The 23,963-nt window shown below is 34.9% G+C and overlaps 2 protein-coding genes across 3 annotated transcripts; one reads left to right on the forward strand and one right to left on the reverse strand.

The window, feature by feature from the left end:
* The first annotated feature begins 324 nt into the window (after nucleotides 1-324).
* On the forward strand, nucleotides 325-11,686 carry LOC140772802 (beta-glucosidase 8-like). The gene is made up of 11 exons (XM_073114995.1): nucleotides 325-633; nucleotides 4,542-4,600; nucleotides 7,538-7,613; nucleotides 7,741-7,812; nucleotides 7,908-7,995; nucleotides 8,403-8,646; nucleotides 10,268-10,383; nucleotides 10,462-10,679; nucleotides 10,790-10,821; nucleotides 11,050-11,152; nucleotides 11,228-11,686. The coding sequence occupies exons 1-11, from the start codon at nucleotides 405-407 to the stop codon at nucleotides 11,497-11,499; spliced, it is 1,509 nt and encodes a 502-aa protein (XP_072971096.1). The 5' UTR covers nucleotides 325-404; the 3' UTR covers nucleotides 11,500-11,686.
* A 1,938-nt stretch (nucleotides 11,687-13,624) lies between these two features.
* Nucleotides 13,625-19,037, reverse strand: LOC140774654 (eukaryotic peptide chain release factor subunit 1-3). 2 transcript variants are annotated; one of them, XM_073117730.1, is made up of 2 exons: nucleotides 18,904-19,037; nucleotides 13,625-15,217 (listed from the first exon to the last, which is right to left on the reverse strand). In XM_073117730.1, the coding sequence occupies exon 2, from the start codon at nucleotides 15,175-15,177 to the stop codon at nucleotides 13,864-13,866; it is 1,314 nt and encodes a 437-aa protein (XP_072973831.1). In that variant the 5' UTR covers nucleotides 15,178-15,217; nucleotides 18,904-19,037; the 3' UTR covers nucleotides 13,625-13,863. The 2 variants fall into 2 exon arrangements, with proteins under 2 accessions (XP_072973831.1, XP_072973832.1); XM_073117731.1 differs by lacking the exon at nucleotides 18,904-19,037 and adding an exon at nucleotides 18,690-18,840.
* Between the last annotated feature and the right edge of the window lie 4,926 nt (nucleotides 19,038-23,963).

Consider the following 23,963-nt stretch of genomic DNA (forward strand, 5'->3'; position numbering starts at 1 on the left):
GTTAGTTTGTAAAGGTAAAATGTACTTTTCTGATGAAAACCTATCTATATAGGTACTGTACATGCAATAGATTGCTGCAGCCCTAACTGCTGGGATCCAGAAGGTAGGGTAGGTACTACTTCTAAGGCTGTTTTTGGACTGGCTACGTCTACAAATCATCTAATACAGCGTTCAAGTAAATTTTGGAAATTACTGTTTGTACCGTATTAGAACATTAACAAGTACCAACCTAAACTTTAGTATTTTTACGATGAACACCCTGGCTTAGTGCTATTTATAATTCAACCCTTCTATATACAGCAGTACGTACAAAGGTGGGAGTCAGTCATCATTCGAGCTATTGTAAGCTAAATTATATAAACATCTCGGAGCTCATTCGCTCTTCGTCCTCCAGAGGCGACAGGATGACTCCACTGCCTTCTCTTTTCTTCTTCTTCCTCCTACTCGACTACGAATGGCGAGCAGTAGTAGTAGCAGAGCAACCTCAGGAGATGGACACCGGCGGTCTGAGCCGGAGCGCGTTCCCGGAGGGCTTCGTCTTCGGCACGGCCGCCTCCGCCTACCAAGTGGAGGGTATGGCGCTCAAGGGCGGCCGTGGCCCCTCCATCTGGGATCCCTTCGTCCATACCCCAGGTTAATTTATTGATTTTATTTCTTTTGCAGTAATTAATTTCATAGATGATGAGTATATTATAATTTCATCTTGTTTTAAGTTCAATTATCTTGTCTTGATTTCTTTTCCTTTTTGGATTAACAAAGACAACAGAGGAATTAGAGATGCATGTAAGTTGGTAGGTAGTAATGGTTTTGTGGGGCCAAAAGTTGGAAGTGATTTTTTGCCTCAGATTTGACTACTTTGTCATTTCTTTCGCCAGTCCTGGGTAAAAGTAGATCATGTTGATTATCTTAATTTGTCCCAATCTATAAGTGCTACCTAAGCACTGACAGTGTATGGTACGTATCTTAAATGTATGCTGTTCATTGGTAATAAAAGTGAGAACTAAATGGTTCGTGGTTCATGGCTCATGGCTCATCAATTTAGATATGAGATATAACAAGTGGGAGGTTAAAGATGGAACATAATGAAGTAGATAAATAGCTTCTAGAAGTGAAGAAAAGGGGTTCCAGCTCGAATGTACCAATGCATTATGCACCTCCTTCCTACCTCTATAGAGAGTAGATTGAATGTGGTATTCGTTAAAGGGCCCACCCACCTAATTTACCATGTGAGTCATTCTTGGGTATGCACGTTCTTGCATCTGAGGGTCCACCCAGATAGGAGCGCTCGAAAGTAAACCACACCCTTTTGGAAAATCGTTTGCACCAACTCCCAATATGAAACAATCAAGGTTGGCACTACCTTACTCATTGACTGCCAAATTGATAGAGGGACAAATGTTAATTGGATCTACTCAAAATTGATATCTCATTTAATGGTTTATTCAAGAGATAATGATTGAAACTAAATCTCATGGAATTGGAGTGGAAAACAGGCTGTGACGAGCTTGTAATTGAACAAGATTTGGTAATACAAGGAAGGTGCATTGCTGATCAAAACTCATCACAACTAAAGGTTATGAACTCGGGTGAATTTTGGTAAAATTCTTGTTTTCGGCTCAAAATTAGTGATCGTGTCATTCTGGGTAGAAAGGATGCTCCAAAATGGGACTTAGAATCTATATCAAATATGGGTCGGATACTCTCTGGACACGTATCTAATACGTTTTTAGAGCATCTGAACTAAAATAATTCACTTTAGTTACCGAATAAATTTGAGATATGACCGAACATGTAGAAAATATGACTGACATATAATTTTTAGGTTATTAGTTATTTTAGGTGAACATTGGGTACATTAAATGGTTTAAACCTATTAAGCCTTATCCTTTTAACTCGTGAAGTTATTGGCAAGTGAGAAGGAATAATAAGCATCAACTCAATCCTTTCATAAAACACAACGTTTCCTAGCTCCAGCTCCCTCCTTTTCTCTCTTAATGTTGACGGGCTTCTCACATAAGGCATCAATCTCCCTCCTCTCCTCCCATTGGCTTCCTTGTGTACTATATCACCCTTTCCGCCCAAATCCTTCAAGCTAAGTCTCACCTCTAAGGTTAGAACCCTTCCTTTCTACAATCTAGTGTTTTGGATAGCGGTCATGGCGGCGAACCAACTACCCCACTAACATGGTTGGGGCTTGTATAAGGCAGTTTGTTACATGGTGGCCAGGCACTAAAAGGTGCTAGGTGGGCTAGTGGCTTGATAATGCGGGCTGTAAGTGAATCAAGTTGAAATGGGTCGGGTTCAATTTAATGGATCAAGTTTAACTAACTAACCATTTTATAAAAAAAACCCCTCTCCCCTTTGCTCACTTTCTCGATCAATTAAAATGTCAAAACGCTAAACCCCTCTCCGGCTTTTTTTTTTCATACTCTTGAACTATTGATTGCCCAAATATTCAATTAGTTTTAATTTTTATGCTAGGCAGCTAAAGATATTAATTGGAGGAATTAATTGCGAATTAGCTTGTGAATTAAGGTTATTGAATTTTTTCATAGTTTGGCATTATTAATTGGAGGAATTACTAACTAATTGCTAATTAAGTAAATAGTTGCTGAATTAACTGGAGGAAGTAATTAGTAATTACTGATTAGTGATTATTCATTACTGTTTTTATATCAATAATTATTATTGTCTTACTGATTATGTACAATAATTACTTTTTAATTTGTAAGATGTGAAATGTGAATTAACTAGTGTAGTGCATTATTACAAATTATATATATACTATTAGTATCAATAATATTTCATATATAATTATTTTTAATTTTTTTCAATATAAAAAATGCTAGACCACTTTGTCCCTCACCTTCCACTTAGGTGGTGGAGTGACTGCCTGCAACCGCAGCCGCCTTTCAAAACATTATTGTAATCCATTCACTTCCGCCCTTTCGCCAACCCACCTTAGTCCTTTCTCCTCTCCACCACTAGATTACAATCCCATCGTGACTGACTTGCTTCTTTTGCTGCCAAGAAGCTAAGTCATATGTTAAGCCTTAGATTTTTGGACTTAGAATATAAAGGGATGCTATGTGTCGGTAATTAAATTTATATATTTTGGATATTTTTTATCTCCATTTTCTTTTCTTCTATGAGAGAGAGAGAGAGTAGAGAAATGTGATAATATTTAGTTACTTAGATGGAAATTTGCACATTTCATATATTGTTTTAAAATGTGTATATTTCATGTGTTTCTTAGTCCTACATGTATATGTTATCTTTTACTTTCTACAAATAAGCATGTATAGTTTGTCATTAGAATATAATATAATATAATATAATATTTTATTTTATTTCTTTATTCTTGTATACTAGATGTATTGCATGACTGTATCCTATTTTTCAATGATTTGCCATATCCTTGTATCGTATTTATCGTATTCACTCATAGATGTCAGGGGAAATTACAGTTGAATTTTTTGTGGTTTGGTCGATCGTCTTACCCATGTATAAACTTGAGCACTTAACTAGCTCCCTCCACCTGCCCCTCCCAAAACACACTCAAAGTTGCAAATATTAATCAACTATTAATAAAAATGTGAAAAGAGTTAAGTACCCATTATATATACACTATAATTACGAAATGGTAGGGGTAGTTTGGTCTTTGTATTAATAGTTTGTATGAAAAATCTAACAATTACAATTTGGTCTATACTATATGGGGGTTGGGTTTTTAATTTTAAAGTAAAAGGGTGTAACTTGAAATCAGGCCAAACCATGAGTGGTGAAATATAATTTTATCTTGGTAGTATTATCAACTAAAATTCAAGTTTTTTTCTCAATTGCAAACTTTTGTGTTTCTCAAAAGTTGATACCTTGGATCCGGTATTCGTGAGAATTAATAGATTAGAGAGAACTTCCTTATGATGTTTTATATAACTTTGTTGATACATCACAAATTTTGGTAAAATCCTCTAGTTTTTTAAATTGAAAGTTTCCAATTAATTAACTCATAAAAAATAGAAAGTTTTAATTACAATGAAAACAATAATAGATTGACTCAGAAGTATTAAGTAATTTCCCTAATTGTCTTATCTTTCAAAATTCAAACTAAATGAAAAAACATATATAGATGGAAAGAAGTATTGATTAGAAATCTAAAATGCAGAATACTAGAAAAATAAGGTTTTATTGGCTTAATGTGATGATACATCAATAAGTTATCATTTATATAAGATCTCAAGAGAAACATCACTACTATATCCACTTGGTTGCTAGGCTGAAATTTAATATTTGTGACTAGTGTAATTTCCTGGCTATGCAAGTGCTTCTCTCATTTTTATAAGAAACGACTCAAATAACTTACTTTTAAGTTGCCTTGACTCACTTAGAACATCAGAGACCAATTGATGACTCTCTAATATCAAATCTTTGTCACCCTTTATGCTCTTGTATGATAACGCCTCCAAGATATTGTTTTCCTTATAGATTAAGGATATGTTCATTGTAAATCTCATCTAAAATTGTTTTATTGATATGAACAGGGAATATTCCAGGAAATGCTACGGCAGACGTGACGGCGGATGAGTATCATCTCTACAAGGTACTCATAAATAATCAAAGTATGCTAAATTTGTCGTAAAAATAACTTAAATGATTTAATGTTACTATATAGATGGATGAAATATTGTTCTTTATTTACTCATTTCTAAGAAAAAGAAACTTTAGAGATTAGCTCCTTGCAAAGACAAAACTTACAATGTTTATAAACTGATTAATCTTCTTATACGTTCCCTTAGCATGTGCCTGATTTGCAATTTGTAAACTGTATAAATAACTACAAACAATGAATATTGGCCTTTGATTGATCTATCAACCAAGTTTCCAAACATTAATATTAGTTGCTCAAAAAAATGATACATATTGGCTGTATTGGTGGCTCATATTAGACAATGATATCGAATAATTTTTTTTAATTACACAAAATTATTCATATTAAGCCTACAAAATAAAAATGTACTCACTCAAAACTATAATGAATTCTGAATTGAATTTGGTAAATTTCTATGCTTGTAAATTACTATTGCAAAAGTGAGATAAAAGAGATTTATTGTTTTTTTCTCCCGTCACTAGTAAGAGAAAGAGAGAAATGGAGTTAGAGAGTGGGAGAGAAAGAGAAAAAATTTAAAAAAAAAGAGAAAAACACTCACCTCGAGAAAGACAAACCTGAATCCACTGATTGGCACAACAAGTTGTATGAGTACAAGGACGTAAGAGACTAGTCACCTTGAGAACAAGGTGTCAAAAGCGTGGTGGATTGTTACAATTCGACCATATGGGTTAAGTCGAGTCAAGTTAATTACTTAGCTTGACCTATTGTTATGAATTTTAAATAAATCGGATAAACCGCATGTGGATCTGATCCGCTAGGTATTTTACTTCTATAAATAGGAGTGGACATATGTTGATAATTATTATTGAAGAAATCTGAGTTTAGCCAAGTTATTATTTTCGTCCTTATCTTTTATCGTAGTCGTTAGATCACTTTATCTTTCTAGGTGTAGATCATAGTTGTAAAACCTCTAACGCTTTCAAACCCTGGCCACCACCTTCCTCCAGCAGCCATCCTATCCTACGACCGTCCACCATCCTACCCTATGGCAGTTCACCACACCACACCTTTACCGTTCTGTCCTATTCTAATATATTTCTATTATTTTATTTTTATCTTTTCATTCCGATCTCTGATTTAAATGAAACTAGAGCCATTAAAATCCTAACTCAGGAGGATACTACCACCTAAATTTTTATAATTTTCTTACATTCAGATTAGTCCAAATCTAATTTGTAACATATATTTACTCTCCTCTACTTGGAGTGCCTTTTGGAAATCAAATGGCAAATAAAAGACTATTCGCTGATTAAGGTGGTAAATTATTTAAGATTAATATAAGTTTCTCCTAATTGCTAGTCAATGGCATTATACCTTTTTAAACATGATATTTTCTGCTCTTTTTATATTAATTTTTTGCTACTTTTTTGAATTTTGTACATCTCTTTGAATTATTATTACTTTTAGAATGATAGAAATAAAAAATACCGAAACTCTTAAATAGACAAAAATGATTTATAATTTATCATGATAAATTACATGTTAGTGAAGTGGGCAGTTTTATGTTTGACTTCATCCAACTTTTAGGAGTTCTCTATTTTTAGTCAAATCAACTTCCTCTTCGAAAGATGGAGAATTGGAGAGTCAACTTCTCTAAGATAACTCATATTATTTTATTTTAAGTTCTTTCTATATGTATAATCTTCTAAAATCTATTATTTTCTGTATACCATTCTAAAAATAATATTTATATTTATCTTCTTTAAAACTCTTTAGTTTTTTACATTTATGTTTTTTTTAAATAGTTTCTTTTTAGCCAACCTCAAATCAAATTAATCATTAAAATTTCATCAATTTGACTAAAAAGCTTAAAATATCCTTATCTTTATTTTTATACAGTCTTTTCAGTGAATAGTAGTTTATATCTTTTATATTTAAGTATTATATATTTTAACTTATATTAGTAGAAAACTAATATGAAGGGCATATATATATATAAATTATGGATTTTAAAGGATATAAACATAAATATAAAATTTAAAATCAATGCATACAAATAAATAATTTTAAAGGATTTATAGACGTAGAAATGGAGTTAGAGAGTGGGAGAGAAAGAGGAAAAATAAAAAAAAAGAGAAAAACACTCACCCCAAGTTGACGCGAGTGCAGAGTCATCGGATTTGCTGTCAAATAAGATCGAGAAAGTTTGAGGAGTGGGAGGAGAGAATGTCTCTTTGTGTGTGTGTGAGAGAGAGAGAGAGAGCGTAAAATGTGAAAATTTTGAAATGAAGGCAACTGAAGACATCAATTATTGACATCCCTCAGGTCAGATCTGACCAAAATCTTTAAACAACCAGTATCAGGCCATTTTGGTTGACTTTGCCAATCTCACCGATCCAATTCTGAAATTAGCCATTTTGTTTGGATGGGGTAGGTCCCGATCAGTTTTGGCCGATTTAGATTAGGATCAATAGAAACTGTCATCCATGCAAATCAACTATCAATATAGTTCTAGTTGACAAAGTAGAACAAAAACTTATGTAGATGCTTATGCCCTATCCTTTTCCATGGATACAAACGGAAATATTACCCAACCATAGGTTTTGCCACTCATACTCCTCTTCTAGTACTCATATCCATCTATTCCCCAACACTTTCTGTCTTGTCTATCTTCTCTTTTAGAAACCAACAGTCTAAACTAAGTACTCACATGATCAATCCAGCAGATCTATATGCAGAACCAAAAAAAAAACAAAAAAACAAAAAAACTTAAAAGTCTGAAGTAAGAAAATTTTTCATTCTATTTTGTAAAGTGATGTAAGCATTTAAGATGCCTGCTACTTCTCTCAAATAGTATTCAAATTCTTATTATTTTCATTCTATTGTTAAAGTAAGTTCAATGACTCAGTGATGGATATTATATTGTAGGAAGATGTGGATATCATGAAAAAGATGAATTTTGATGCTTACAGGTTCTCTATTTCATGGTCTAGGATCTTTCCAGGTAAACAAAACTTTTTTCTGATGCTCTGAGATTAAGTTCGTGCTTGTCTTTTTACTTGAAATGAGTTGGTAAGACCAGATTAGAAGATTTCATTGAAAGTAATTGGTGGTGACATCCCTTTATGTAGAGGGAGAGGGAAGAGTTAATCCGAAAGGTGTAGCATATTACAACAAGCTGATAGACTACATGCTTCAGCAAGGTAACATGATAGGAAAAGAATTAGAAAAGCTTTTGATGAGATCAGAATACCAAGAGCTAAGAAACAATTGTCACTGACTTATTCCCTGAAAATAGGCATCGTTCCATATGCAAATCTTCATCATTATGATCTCCCTCTTGCGCTCGAGGAAAAGTATCACGGTTGGTTAAACCCAAAGATAGTGTAAGTTCAGAGTTGCAATAATGCTCTTTTAGCTATTCTTTCATATCGTATAAACTGTGGCTCTTTCTGGCATGCCATGGTAGGCAACTTTTGTTGTCTTTTGATAAATTCATTGGGCAGCTATAGAAGCTGTTGTAGACTATGCTTCATGAATAGAGATGTGCTAGAAAAAAAAATCAATGTACTCATTTAGCAATTCAAAGAACATTTCTGTAAATTAGCAATCATACTCACAGGAATAGCATAAAGAAGAAAGAAATTATCATACCGATTTGATAAGGCTATACATATATTTGATTTTTACTAAGGATATTAACCAAACCATAAGGCCTTGTCATGCTGCATAGATATGCAAAATATTACAGGAAGTGGACTGAAACTTTGCTTTGATAATTTATCTTATGCAGGGATCTATATGCTGATTATGCTGATTTCTGTTTCAAGATATTTGGTGATAGAGTAAAAAACTGGTTCACCTTCAATGAGCCAAGGATAATGGCAGCACTTGGTTATGACCAGGGCATACATCCCCCTTTAAGGTGCACTAAGTGCCCAGCTGGTGGAAACTCCTCAACTGAGCCTTACATCGTCGCCCATCATCTTATCTTATCTCATGCGACAGCAGTTAAGAGATATCGTGATAATTATCAGGTAATATCAATATTATTTTTGTTCTAAATTGAAATATAGCTAATTGTGAATTGCTCTGGTTTATTGATTTAATTAGTTTAATTTTTTATTCCATTTACTTAATCATAACCAAATTTAAATTTAAATGGTCACTACGTACATGTGACAATATCCTAGTCTGCAATTCTGCATCAGGTACATTTAACTCCATTATGGTTTCGTATATCTTCTATAGTCTATAATTCCAAAGATTTAATGGAAAACTTTTCTCCGACCATTATGTCTCCAACCATTATTGATTTCATATATGGTTTCATATACCATGTTTATGTGTTAAAGACGAACTTGACCTTAGTTTAACCCATTAGCAAGGGTCGTTCAGCACATGGTTGCTGCCAATGAAGCTGTAGGAGGATTAAGGTATAAGCAACTTCTGTTAGAGGTTAGCTATCGTTATTTGAATCAGCATCAATAGGGCTCATGATGGAGAGCCTTGTCATCACGCAAGCTGGCTTTCTCTATTTTAATCCATTACATAATTTACATTACAAAATTAATTTTCTTCCAAGTTAAATCTGCATTGAGTTCCAGCAAGGGGTGTCGAGAAGTGAAGCCTGATATTCAGCAAGTGGTACATATCCTTGGCTGAAGATTTAGGACCAGTGTGTGAACATGCGTGTGTAAAGCATAAATGCACACAAAACATACATGAGAGCATCAAATTATCATCGAGTACACCCTCAGGGCTATGGGGAAAGTTGATCAGTCGCAAGTCCTCATGGAAAAGATGTATCAAGAATTATCGAGGAATACCCCAAGAGAAGTCGTAGAACTTGAGGGTAATATTTGCTAAGCCTAATAATTGAATAGCTGACTGATTTTTCATGGCACAGATAAAGATCCCAATTGTGTGACCTGTCTCATAAATATCAATATCATCATTGTTGCATCTTTATGTGGAAAATAATAATCATATGAAACCTTGACTCAACACATCGCTATTCACCTTATATTGTGGGTACAACTATGTGCTCGCCACTTCACCCACGTTCTTGCGTTATACCATTCAGAGGATCAGCACTTGTTAGTCGACAAAATCTTTCGATATCGGCTCTTCAGAATTCACCAAGTGTTGGATTGTTCACCAAGCAATAGGGAATGCGAGTTGGTTTTAGATCATCATGAGATAGGTTAGTTTTACCCTACCGATGACCGTGTCGCGATAGTAATTCAACCTAGTATGAAAGAAAATATTGATTCACACAATTGGTCATCGTATTTGGTTGAAAAATCAGTAGTGTAATGAATGGTTATATGTACTTGATGGACCACATGCTTGAATGTCTAAGATCTGCAAACTAGATCTCACATGTGAGACCTAATAGTATAATTTTAAAATATTTTCTTGCCCCATTATCCTGGCAGGGACTTTTGAATACTATCAAGACAAAGTGAGTCCTCCTATTATTGGTACATGTGATGCAAGTAACATATCTATAATCCAAATAGTCAGTTTTTGAATAGTTTTATTGTTCACTCGGAACATGTGGTGACGAGTGTTAATTTCTCTAGTTCATTGTATAAAGACATTGATTTATTGCATAGTAACTGATTTATGAACAAGAACAATACTACTTTGTAGGCTACACAAAAGGGCAAGATTGGGATTCTTTTGGATTTTAATTGGTATGAGCCTCTTTCCAACTCCACCGACGACCAAGCAGCAGCTCAGAGGGCTAGGGACTTCCACGTCGGTTGGTAAGAGCTTATCTTTGTGGAACCTTCAAATTAAGAACTAATAGCTATGAAACATAACACTGGTATTTAAAATTTCAGGTTTCTTGATCCGATAATAAACGGACAGTATCCACAGATAATGCAGGAGATAGTTAAAGAGAGACTTCCTAATTTCACTCTAGAAGAAGTTATATTGGTAAAAGGTTCTGCAGATTATGTAGGAATCAATCAGTACACATCTTATTACATGAAAGATCCACACATGAGTCTGCAAACACCATACAGCTACTCAGCCGACTGGCATGTTGATTATGTTTGTAAGTTTTTTCAATAATTTTCATGTTTCGGAATGGCCAGAAAATCTGAATTTTTATTGATATTTATAGTAGAAATTATATTTTTCTTATTTATCTCCTTAACAATGCAGTTGAACGTAATGGCGTGCCAATTGGACCACGGGTAAATTATCTGATCTCCACTATGGTCTTCAACTAGTTGACTAGTTACAATCCTGCATAATTTGAAAATTCACTGAGTAAACTTGACAAGTTGAGATTTGAATCAAGTTGTCTGTAACTGATAGGTCAAGTCAACTTGGCAAGTTAAGTAGCAACATTAGTAAATATTTGTTTTTGCCTAGAAGTGATATTGTGATGGTTTATTTAAGAAATGGAAAGCTATGTGCAGGCAAACTCTTACTGGCTTTATATCGTACCAACGGGAATGTACGGTGTTGTGAACTACATCAAGGAGAAGTATGGCAATCCAACCATCATTATATCGGAAAATGGTACGAACAAAACATTGATCACATTAGATAATTAACAACTAAGTTCTAAGGTTTTGCGACAATAATGTCCAATAGGTATGGATCAACCAGGCAACGTCACTCTCCCTGAAGCCTTGAATGACACCATAAGGGTGAACTTCTACAGGAGCTATATAACAGAACTCAAGAAGGGGATAGATGAGGGTGCCAATGTGATAGGCTACTTTGCATGGTCTCTGCTGGATAATTTTGAATGGCAGTCGGGTTACACTTGCAGGTTCGGTCTGGTCTACGTCGACTTCCAAGACCTGAAGCGATATCCAAAAATGTCAGCTTACTGGTTCAGGGATATGCTCGAGAGGAAATAAAAATTGTGATCAATTGCGGCTTCTTCATTTATTACCTTGAAGAATAATGGTACAAATGTCATGTTAGCTCTGCATAGCTAGCAGTTTATACGCATTGATCTATGAATGGCATTGTCTCAAAGGACTTATAAATGGATAAGAATATATATATCTCTACAGAATTTAGTTAGATTGAGACTGCATGGTTAAATGACGCCAGATTCATCTTAGATTAATTATTTATTGTTTAGGGTGATTTACCAGCTTAGGCAAGTACTTTGCTTTTCATTGATTTATCGAGTGGAAAAAGAATGCCCTAAAAGCGGAGAAAGACCATTTTAGTTCAAAAATATATATCGAGTAGGAAAGAGTAATTCTACGATGGTTAAGATGTGAGGTAACTGTGGTGTTGTTGATGAAAAGGTGAAAAGGCGAAATCCAAATTCCATGAAATAAATAGAATTGATAATCTAACTTCATGAGAAGGCACTATAAAAGCATCTTAGTTGGATTTGATTGATTTGAGGTAATTTGAGAGGATTGACATATATATATAAGTTATTCTAATATTTAATTCAATACTAATATAAATAATAATAATTATATCTGATGTGATATAAAATTAATGTTAAATTATTAAAGAATAATAAAATTGTAATAGAGAGATGATCTTCTTTGCAGTGGGGAGAGAGACCCACGGTAGAGTTAATTTTCTTCTTCTTTGTCTTAGAGATGATTCTTCTTTTCCCTAGAGAAAGAGACCAATGATAGAGATGATCTTCTTTTTCCTTGCCCTAGAGATGATTTTTTTCCTTGCCCTAAAGAGAAACCCACGGAGACCCGGTGAGAAATTAGGCACGATAGAGATTAGTAAATTATGATGGATATTTTTGATAGTTTAGAAGTTATGTTTTAAAAACCAAACTTTTTTTAAAAAAATGGTATTTCGTCGTGTTCCATCAGGTTAAAGCTAACCTGACGGTTTTTTTAAGGACTTATTATAAAAAGCACGAGTCGCCGGCAGAAAAATGAAGGGTCCAAACAGAAATAAGGCAAAGGAGGAGGGAGTGAAATAAATTTTTCCTATTTTTTAAAAGTAGTTGTGCTGCTATACTACCTAACTACGGGAACGTTCCAAAGCAATTCTCTCTAAATAGTAACCAAAGTTAACTCACATAAGAAAAAGATGATTTGACTTCGCTAATGACAGAAGGGGTAATTCTTCACAAAAGTACACCTTGATAATCCTGCCTAATAAATTAAGAGACGACAAAACAAAACAAAACAAAACAAAACATTAGATGTATGCCTCATATGAACATCCTAGAAACTGCAGAAAGAAATCTCCGGTGTACAACTACTCTGTCTAAGAGACAACTAAACAAAAATGATTCTGAATACGAATGCAAAACGAGGCAAAGATACACATACCACGATTCTAGGAGGCATCACATTAAGATGGCTAATAAGAGTTTTTGTCCTAACTAGCCCCTCCAAATATTTATTTTATATGTTTAGTAGACTTCAAAACTTAAATAAGATACTAGGTGTGTTACAAATCACTAACTTAATTAGCAATTTTCAAATATAAATTACTAACTGAATTAGCAAATTATACATAAGTTTCAAATTCTTTAAAAAATTTATTAAGTCGGAGGGAGAACTTTTTGTAGCAATTTTTATTTTATAAGCTGCTAAATCGAAAAACCACTAATATAAAAAAAATTTCTTAAAATGTGGCAAAAGTTTTGGAGGATTTCAAATTTCAATATAATCACTGACCCAATTAACAATTTATATTTAATAAATGTTGACTAGTTAGTATTTTTTAACATACCTAATCTTGTTAAACTTTTGAAATGAATTACACATTTAAAAAAATTAGGACCAGACTTGTATAGTAAAAACCTCGGCCAGTAACTAGAAATAACATATGCAAGTGCAACGCTCATTATGAATGTTTGAAAAGCGTGTAGATGAATCAAGTAATTAGCGCAACCATGCAAACGGCAGTAAGTAAGTGGCATACAACAAAAATATTGCATTGCTGGAAGGAGGGGCCTTGCACGACACTAAACGGCAAGAAGTCTAGATCTTCTATGATTTAACATCAAAATGATCCAACAAATGTACTTACCCAACAATCTGCCTCTAAACAAGAAAACATATTTTCAGTGAACAAATATTACCAGTGATCAAATGTGTGATACAAATCGATGATTTGGACTACATGTTAAAGATGCAGGAATACAACTAAATCTATTACCAGATGATGAAAAGAAAGATTAAGCACCATTGATAACACATGAAAAGCAGGATCTGCAAGCAAAATTGAGCAGTTTTGCAAGGTTGTTGGGTAAATAACGATAACTGCTTGGCTCACTTCTAATCAGAGTCCTCGTACACTTCCCCATCATCAGACAGCTCGTCAAATGACCTGATATCAAGCTGATAGCGCAATATACCACCAATACCGCCAAATCCTCTGCAGAACTGTGATCCCTCTTGAGATTTGTTGGTAACAAACTCAAGTGTGCAGCCAAAACGTTTGTATTCATTAGCAAACCATTCCAAAAGAGACAACTTCTCCTGGACCTCTAATTCAGCATTGGCAGCTAAATCACGAAAGTTACTCTGGTCTGCTTCTTGCTCCTTATTCAAATGTTTTATGATAATTTCTCCAGAAACGCTGTTCTTCAGCACATATCTGTTGATATCCAAATTTTCCCACACAATCAAAGTCTCAACAGCACCCATTTCAAGAGTCTTTAGGGTGTCATCCACACCAAAAACATATTTGCCAGTGTCTTGGCTTATTTCTTCAAAATACTTCCCTATCAACCGTTTTTCCTGTATGAACTTTACGTTTGATAAAATCTCTGCTGACAACTCAATTGCTTGGTTAAAACCATTCTCTCCCCCATAAGAAACATCAACCACATTAAGTATTTTTGCTTGAAGACGAGGATCAAACATGTCTGACTGGCTCAATTCTGTTTTAAAATCAGCAGAACCAGCAAGAATTAGTCCAGATACATTAGGCTGACTTGTGGCTGGATTTATGAAGAATTGGGTGGCGAGCTCAGCCGTCTTTCGAACATAGTTATGGCGCTTTTCCATCCGAAGCCGTGCAAATCGAAGTGCTGATTGTCCTCCTCTCCCATGCTTCTTTGGAAGATCAACAGTGAATTTATGAAGCACCTCACGTGTATTACCACTTAATGTGCCAAAAAGGGTTCCATTTCCATCCATAACTATGAAACCAAACTTATCGTCAGATTCCAGAAGCTCATTCAAAGCTTCAGTGTGGAACTTGTTATCACAAAGGTAAAGCGATGCATTAATGGGCTTGAAAGGCTCAAAATCAATAGTGACCTTCTTCTCTTTTCCATCTTCAGTAACAATAGTTCCAGTGTAGAGAACGAGTCCATTGGGAGGAACCTTGTTATAAAGTTTCAGCCTCTGCTGGGCAGAGGTGATGGCTGCCAAAACAGATTGCCTATTGACCCTACTTTTGATATTTGAAGCAGTACCATATTCATCACCTAACATCTTGGTGACACGAGAGACTTGATCACGTGGAGGCATTATGAGAGAGATCATGCTTGTGCCATTACCTCTTGCAGATTCCAGTGCCTTGATCAATTTCTTGATTTTCCATATCTCAATATTCTTATCTGTTTCATGACCATCCGCCATTTTGGGGAAGATGCTAGAGACCAAAGATTTATTAAATCACCTGCAGAAATCAGAGGATAAACCACCGATTCAGTATGAGATGCTGAAGCAGGTATGTCTCAATGCATCTTAAAAGGAAAAAATTGTCAAGTAGATAAACTGATTGAAAGTGCAATAGCAAGTGAAATAAAACCTAATTTTATCATCTACATCTACAACATAACCCTGTAGATGTAATGCATGCAGCCAGTTATTATCAAGATTCTAAGTATCAGAATCAGAATTTGTAGTTCAAAAAAATGATACATATCCACTGTATCAGCAGAATTGGCCTATATTTTAAAATAATTTTTAAAATACAAAAAATTCTAAACTTTTTAGAAAAAAAAATTACAATATATAAATATAAATTATTCATATATAAAGTCTAAAAACTAAAAAATAAATACTATATTCTCCATCTCTATCTCTCCCCCTTTCTACCACTAACACTCCCTCTCCCTCTCCCTCTTCCATACAAATAAAAAGAATTCTTACTTTCTCTTTCACTAAGTCTCTCTTATTAAACTCTCCCTCTGATCAAACTCTCTCCTCCACTAACTCTCTCTCCCACTAGCTCTCTCTCCCACTAGCTCTCTCTCCCACCAACTCTCTTCCTTAAATTTTTTTTTCCCTTATCCTCTCTCTCTCCCTCACCCTCACCGACTACCACCTCTATCCCTCTCCAACATAGTTTTTTATTTTTTTTTCTCCATGTCTCTCTCTCCCTTCTTCCCTCACTCTTACTACCGCAACCTATAAACTTTCTTCTCTCTTTCTTCTCTCTTTCTCTCTCTTTCCCTCTCTCTTTTCCCACCTCTTTCTCTCTTACCCATACCTGTCTTGGTCGGGATCGGCCCAACCGGAAACAGATCGAGTATTGACCAATACCCGGCCGAAAATAGCCTAGGATCAGGATTGGCTATGGCCGATCCCACTCGGGATCGGCCGAAACTAGGAACCATAGTAAGTATGTGGCTTATTTCTATTACTTCGAAGAAAAGAACTTCCTCAAATAACAAATTAGAGCTAGTTGCACCATAACAGAGATAGAAGATAGAAACTATACAGTATATTTTAGTATGCCTCAGTGCATCTCATCTAACTTGTATGGCCATACTTTAATCATATAGCAAGAGCCTCACAGCAACATGATTACGGCCTTACTAGAGATGTTTTCTTTGGAAAAGAATTGCAGCCTTGCAGGTAGTCAGTAAATATCAAAGTTAGACTACTTGGTCAAGACACGTCCTCTTTAGATTATGAGTCGTTGGTATGTCTATGCATGCATGTGTGAATGTATGCATATGCACATCAGTACATACATACCCACATATATGTATATGGATGTACTACAAGAATCTTGACTGTAAAATAGGGGTGTAAACGAGCTCTAGACAAGCTGGCTAATGTGGGCCCAACCTCGACTCACCAAAGTATCAAGTTGGCTCCACTCAGCTCGAATATAGTTCATTTCCAAAATACATATAGAAGATTAGCAAATTGATTTAACTGATTTAGTAACTTAACGAAGAGCTCAACTATATCGAGCTAATTCGAGCTTGAATATTGAGAAACAAAATGTTCTCCTTTTCTATTGTTAGATTAGCCAATGTTAGGTCTAATTTTACCTCATGGTGTTTTTAAGCAATAAAAGCAAAAGGTACGGGTTGGCCATGAAGTTCCAAAAGACAATGCGTATAGTGTAAATGATAATAATCACAAAATGCAAGGTGTTATTTACAAATTTTCCTCGGAAGTATATCTCTTCTATGTCTCACTAGCCTACTTGAAATTTGCATTATTTATATTAGATGAGAAAATCATAGTATAAGGTTGAATATGTGCTTTCAAATTTTGAATTTCATCATTTCATCTTCATTCCTTTATGGTTTTGTTTTTGTTGCATATTCTAACATTGTGCACATGCACATGTATCCACCTCACAGATATATAGTAATTAATACCTTGCCAACCCAAATATTGTGACTATCTTTTGGAATATAGACATACCTATCATCATACCTCCTACTTAAGACAATCGAATATTAACACTACAACATAGAATAATAGCAGTAATTATAAAAAAATCAAAGAGATGAAGAATGTGTTTACAGCACAGTAGTGCAAATAAACATGGACAAACATATTAAGCATCTTCCCTCATGATTTTGAGGTTAGCTGCATATCTATATTGGTCATATAGTTCTGTTAGACTGCCACTCATTGTAAAAGAAGGAAAAAGGAATTTCTTATTTCTTACATGTTATTGAAAAGATTATTGGCCTTAATTATAGAAACAAAAAAGTAGCATAGCCGATAATGAATACTCTAAATAAGCAAGAATAGCAATTCTTAACTTCCTAGAAAATACAAATTCAGCTTATATCTAGCCAGTATATCAACAATGTGAAGTGTAAAGTAAACCTCTAGTAGGAGAATCTGAGAATCTATATTACAAACTATGCCAGAGTGCTAAACCTCATAAACATATTTTGGTCAAGAGGAGCCATATTTATGAGGTAAATAACTATCTTCTCTGCAAATTCTATGATGGATTCCGTTTACAATACAAACTCTATATCTAAGGCTTTGAGATACAAGAAGGGGAAAAAGTGGACAGAAAAATAGCAGTTTCAGTACTGTGACCTAGCAATATCAGCAACAATTTCACGTTAATGGGCACACCACAAGAAAACTCAGAACTTCCCAAACAGGGAGCTGCTATTGCTGTTGACCATCTAAATCAATGGCAACAATGATTGTTATCGACTTATTGTCCTCAATCCTCATGTGTGATTTTACATTAATTTGAGGAATGTACCATTACATTCAGAATGAAAACCATTGCAACTAGAATGAAAAATTGTAAGGAGATGGGCTTTCAACTGTCAAGGTTAACTAACCAATGTTTCTAGTTCCACAAGAAATAGTCAGATCATAACATTGTAGGTCTATCACAATCATGTATGGTCTGGTTGAGTGCATCAAACAAATTAAACTGATACAGATGAGACCCAGAAATTATCAAACCATTGAAACTTATAGTCCAGATATAAAATGAAAACAAAAATAGTGATGATGACTAGAAGCATATATAGAGACAACAAGATGCATTTCTGTCAAAACAAAAGAATGATGCACTTCCTTCACATAATAGAAGAAAAAAAACTAAAATAAAGCAACGAGGCAAGAAGAACATAAGTAACCAATTTAGTGTGTTAATCGGTTAGAACTTAAAACAAGTCATTAACAGAACTAAGAAATAACAAAGACCACGAAGAAAACACATGCTAGCTCAAACAAAAAACACAATGACACAATGACAGAAAACAGAAGCGTACGCCCGTAAACATAATTTATTCAAGTTTCCAACATTCACTACATAACAATCCATTAACCTAATCCATTCGTTCAACCTTACGTTCCAAATAAAATAAAAATAAATGATACAATGAAATGAATTACAACTAAAGTTTTCTCAAAGATTGTACCGCTAAACGAGACCTGAAAGCTTAAACTTTCAAAACAACCACAGGTTCACAATCCTGAACTCCAAATCCAACAATCCTAGAAACCCATTCTTCGAACCTTATGCATCTAATGATTCTCACGTGTAAAAGGAAAAGCAACCGAAAGCATAAGAAACAAAACTCAACAGAAAAAACCAATCCCAAATTGGTTTCAAAGGAGAGGGAGAAGGATCACCCGCGTAAGAAGAGCGGCGACGCCAGAAAAACGACGAGAAGGGCTCGGCCGCCGCGTTTCTTCTTTAGATCCAAGAAGACGACGGATGACTCCCCAGAGAGAGTCCCAAAAACGGCTGTAAATTGCCGAAATTGACCCTGGGAGACGGACGGAGATTAGGGATAATGACGGAGGGATACGGGTGAAAACGGGTCGGATTAACTCTGATCCGACCCGATTCGGATCGGATTCGGATCTAAAATTTTTATCTGATTGGGATACGTTTTCGGATACGGATAGAGTTTTTGAAAGAAATTCGGATACGGATTCAGATACGGGTCGAATATATTTTTTGGATTCGGATACGGGTCGAATATATTTTTCGAATTCGGATACGGATATCGGATATCCATTTACCCGCATATTATTTTGAATGATTTACAGTTTCTAGTTTGCTTATTTAAATAGTAAATATTAATATTATTACTAATAATACATTATATATTATTTATAGAGATTAATTTCTCTATTTTACATATTTGACATACAAAAAATTTATTTATTGTAAAACTCTTAATATTTTTGTGTTAATTATATCTAAATAAAATATTATAATTCTTTTAAATTCAATCAATATTCGTTTAAGATTCGATCCTCTATTTGAAAGTTATTTGTATCCATTTAGTTAGGATATGGTTTTAAATTTTGCTATCCGTCCAATATTCATATCCAAATCCGTATCCGGACTAAAAAAAATGGATCCAGATATGGGTTGAGCACTATCCGATCTGTTTTCACCTAGGGAATAAAATTGTTCTCGGGCTGACTATAGGAAACAGAGTCCGTGGAAGTGTGCACATTGTTTCCTGGGTTAAACTCAGGTCAGTTTTTTTTTTCTTTTTCACAATTCGGACCCAACAACTAAATTGTTGATCATGTTGTCTACTGTTTGGTAGAGGTGTGGCATATTATAATTTGATTGTGCGCCTCATAGGGTTGTCAAGCTTGACGAGCAGCTTAGGCTTCGCTCGGACTCGACTCAGTTGAAGCTTGAGTTTGACTCAACTTGGTCAGAGCTGAGCCGAGCCCAAGCTGCTGAAACAAACTTGAAATTAATATTAAGTTAAGCCTGAGGTAGAACCAGCTTGCTCAGGCTTGGCTTGATAGGCTCGATAAGCATTATTGCCTGACTCATTACCCTCACCCATCACCCCACCCTCACTCATAGCCCTCGCCACCTCCTCATCTCCGTCAACTTCTATCGGCAAGCCATCACCACCTCCTCCCTCTCCGTTGGCCTCCATCGGCAAGCCGCCACCACGGTGCCACCTCCTCCTCCTCCATTGACCATCTCCTCTGATCTCTTTCAGCGACCTCCTCATCCATCGGTGTTGGGCTTGGTTAGGCTCAGCTTGAGCTCGGCTCGAGTTGAGCTGGGCTGAGCCTGAGCAGAATTTAAAGGCTCGAAAGTAATTTCAAGCCGCGCCTTAGCTTGAGCCGAAGCCAACTCAACCAGGCTCGGCTCATTTACACCCCTAGTGCCTTATGTTCCTTATATCAAATTATAAATACAAGATTGTTATACAAACCAAGTGGGAGACTATTAGGAATTACTTTCAAGATTAATGATAAATTCAAAATTATAATCAGTATTCTATTTAACGTTGTCCATATAAGAATCTATATTTGATAATGCTTTGTTTAGATAGTTATTATCGATAAGAATTAACTGCATCAGATTCCTAATCAAACTATATTACGAAGGATGGTAGGGCCAAAAAAGATAAAAGAGATAAATATGGAATGCTAGGTCCTCTCACTCTCTAAATAAATGAGGATTTTTATCTATCACTCATCCAAAGAGACAACACAATCAAGGTTTCACTATAAGAAGGCTTCCCTTTAGGGGCATTTATATATCTAAGTTATACCCACATTTATAAATGTCAGAAGATATTTTATATGCCCTTCATAATTTCCAGCATTTTATACATGCCGATAAAGATGGAAATAAGTGATATTTTTAAAAATGCTGCTATTTCAAAGTGAAATGTGGCATTATTTATCAATTACCGGCATTTGATAATTGCCGGAAAAGCTCAAATATTTACAGGTAGTTGTTGAATGCTAGTAAATACTTAAAAGTAATAGACGCAAATAGGGCAAATATTAGTCAGGATTCGGATGCGGATCAGTAAACAAAATCCGTCAAATATTTCACAGTGCGCTTCTTACAGTCGATCTGTTCCTCCAAAAAAAAAAGCCCTTCAAAATCCCTAATTGTCTTCCTCTCTTCATTACCGCAGCCGCTGTCCTCTCATTCCTCTCCTCCTCCTCTCCATCAACGGTAGCCGAGTGCCCCATCATCTTCTTCTTCCTTTGTGACCCGAGCTGCTATATTTGTCACTCTTTTTTTTATGTGCAGGAAAGTAATGAAGATGCCTGCTATATTTTCCACTCTTTGAAGAATTTCTCCAAATAATAGCTTAGGTAAGATTGTGGATCCATTTCATCTAGGAAAGTGGTGATCACGATTTTGAACCTCCCCCCCCCCCCCCCCCCCCCTCTCCTCCTCCCCCCTTAAGGTTTTGGGTTTAAGTATGCATGATGGTGTTCAGATCTTTCGGTGGCATCAGTTCCTGACCCGAGAGCAATAAATACTGCCTCATGGTATCGAGCTGCAGCCCTTGCTGTGAAGGGCAAGCTGCAGCCTTCACAAAACTAGCGACAACTATGTTTTCCTCTTCCTGATTAAAGTGCCATAGCTAAATGATAGATCTTCCTATATTTCGTTCCCCTTAATTCTTATATTTCTCATCTATTCCCTATATGAAATGAGGGAGCTAAGATTTTCTTTTCTTGATTTCTCACTCAGGAGAATATATAAAATTCATACATGGAAAAACCTATTGTGATAGAAGAGCACCATGTTAGGAGGGGAAAAACTTTGCACTCTCTGTTGCTGTCCTTTTCTTGAAGATGATAATTGTACAATCTTGAAAACATATAATGAGGCAGATATATATTTTTTTTTGTTCTGATCTGAACATAGCAATCAATTATGTTCTTTTTTGACTTAACTAAAGGATCTTTTTTGGGAAGGATTTCTGATAATGCCTCCTATTGATCTTGTAGTCAGTTCTTGCATATTTTCTATTTTTTTATTATGAGAAAAAATTATGGTTATCTGTTATGAGAATTTCAATTGCTTGATAAATTTGTGCAAGATTGCTAATTTCATGGGAACTAAACACATACTATCTATACTAACAAAAAAAAGGAAAATTTATGGTCAGCTCGGTTATCATGTTTTCACTTCTGTAATTTAAATTTACCTACTCAAATGTTTTGCCGTGGTCCTTCTATACACTTTCTTCTGATAATACCTCAGGATAGGTAAATGTTTGTAAGATAAGAGAGAGAAATATGATATTCTAAGGTTTTCTTAAGGAGGCTTAAATGATAGAGATATCTTTTGGCATTCAAAATCTAATTAACTATGGATCAAGATGTTAAACAATTGAACTTACAAACTAAATCAAAAGAAGTCAGTCAAACAGAGTAGGTCCATTCACATCGGAGTGGTGCATCATTCGGTTTAATGAGCAAAAAGTTTCTCAGTTAATCACCATAAGCGTCTAATAGTGGGAAGGGTAAGTTTTATTGTAACTGTGATTTATTATAATAGATTAATTGATAGGATTATTAGTATTTTTCTCTATCAAGAGAGGTATTTTCACGGTAAAATAAGATAGGTATCTCTATTTTTTTAGTAATTATTCCCATATCCATGCACAGGAAAAATTTAGTATCTTTATCTCTCCTAATGGAACTTTTAGTTGGGTTACATGTTCATGAAAATACTCATCCTTCAAGGCTGCTTTAGACACCAAATGGAGTAGTGCACTTGTTCAATTAGCATCATGACCATCAGAATATTTTAGGATAAGTTTATCTAAACATTTTTTTTTTTTTTTGCGTTATTTTTGTTTCGACTGTTTTTTTAATGTCTAAATCAACCTCTGAGATTTAGAACCCATTAGAGGGATCAATCTTTAAGTTAAAATGAACCATGATTATCAAATTACTATTGTACTCTTAAAACACTGAATAGAAAAATATCATATTCTATATTGGGTAATGTGACAATCCATTTAGATATTCATACTCGTTTGCAAAACCTTACCCAATGACTAAAATAAGAAAACTCATTCCTTAATTAGGTTTGCCTTTAGGTCTTCCCACTGCATCATGGTCCTTCCTAATAAACATCATCTTTTAGGTTTTACTCCTGCCAAAACCTTGATACACCTCTGTTGTATATCCCAGTTTGTATCCTTCAATGTGAAGTTTATTGGAATGTACTAGTTAGTAGCTAGGCAGATTGAGAGACAAATATGACACCAAGATAAACTCCCAGGTCTCTATAGGGAAATTTATAAACAAAATTACTACATTCAAGTGAGAAATTTTATTCTTATAAGATTGAAAATAAACCACTTTCTAGTAGCTGTATATAAATATTATAGCACCAAATTAAGTCTTTTATTTTCTCTGAGATCTCTCTCTCTCTTTGATTTGAAAAACTTCAGCAAGAAGAAAAGTAGTCATCCTAATAAAGTATTCCAATAGGTAATATTGGTACTTTAAAAATCAGGTTTAGAATATAATAAATATTTATTAATAAATGTCATTCTGTCATATTTCGTTAGGTTGCAATTTTTTTTATCTTTTGTGATAAATTTTGGGAAAAGTTAATGTGAGGATTTTTTTTTTCAAAGACACATGCGAGGAGAAGCGGAAGTTAAGTTAGGATGGAGAAAAAAATGAGGGGCCAAATTATATAATGTAACATTAAAAGAATTAAATAAACTTTTTTGACTGTTTCTTTTTTAAAAAATGACCATCTGGATAGTTTTCACCAATAATTTGTAGTTGGTTTGGTGACATTTGTAGCACCTTTTGAACCCTTGAATACATCTCGACATTCAAAATAGACACCAGCCTATTTTGGATGCTTGAAGGCTCCGCTGACCCGAAGGGATTTAGAAAAAATCTTCTTTCTGGATAGTGATCGGTCA

Source organism: Typha angustifolia, chromosome 13, assembly GCF_048772165.1.
Source record: "Typha angustifolia cultivar Huaian chromosome 13, ASM4877216v1, whole genome shotgun sequence".
Classification (NCBI taxonomy): Eukaryota; Viridiplantae; Streptophyta; class Magnoliopsida; order Poales; family Typhaceae; genus Typha; species Typha angustifolia.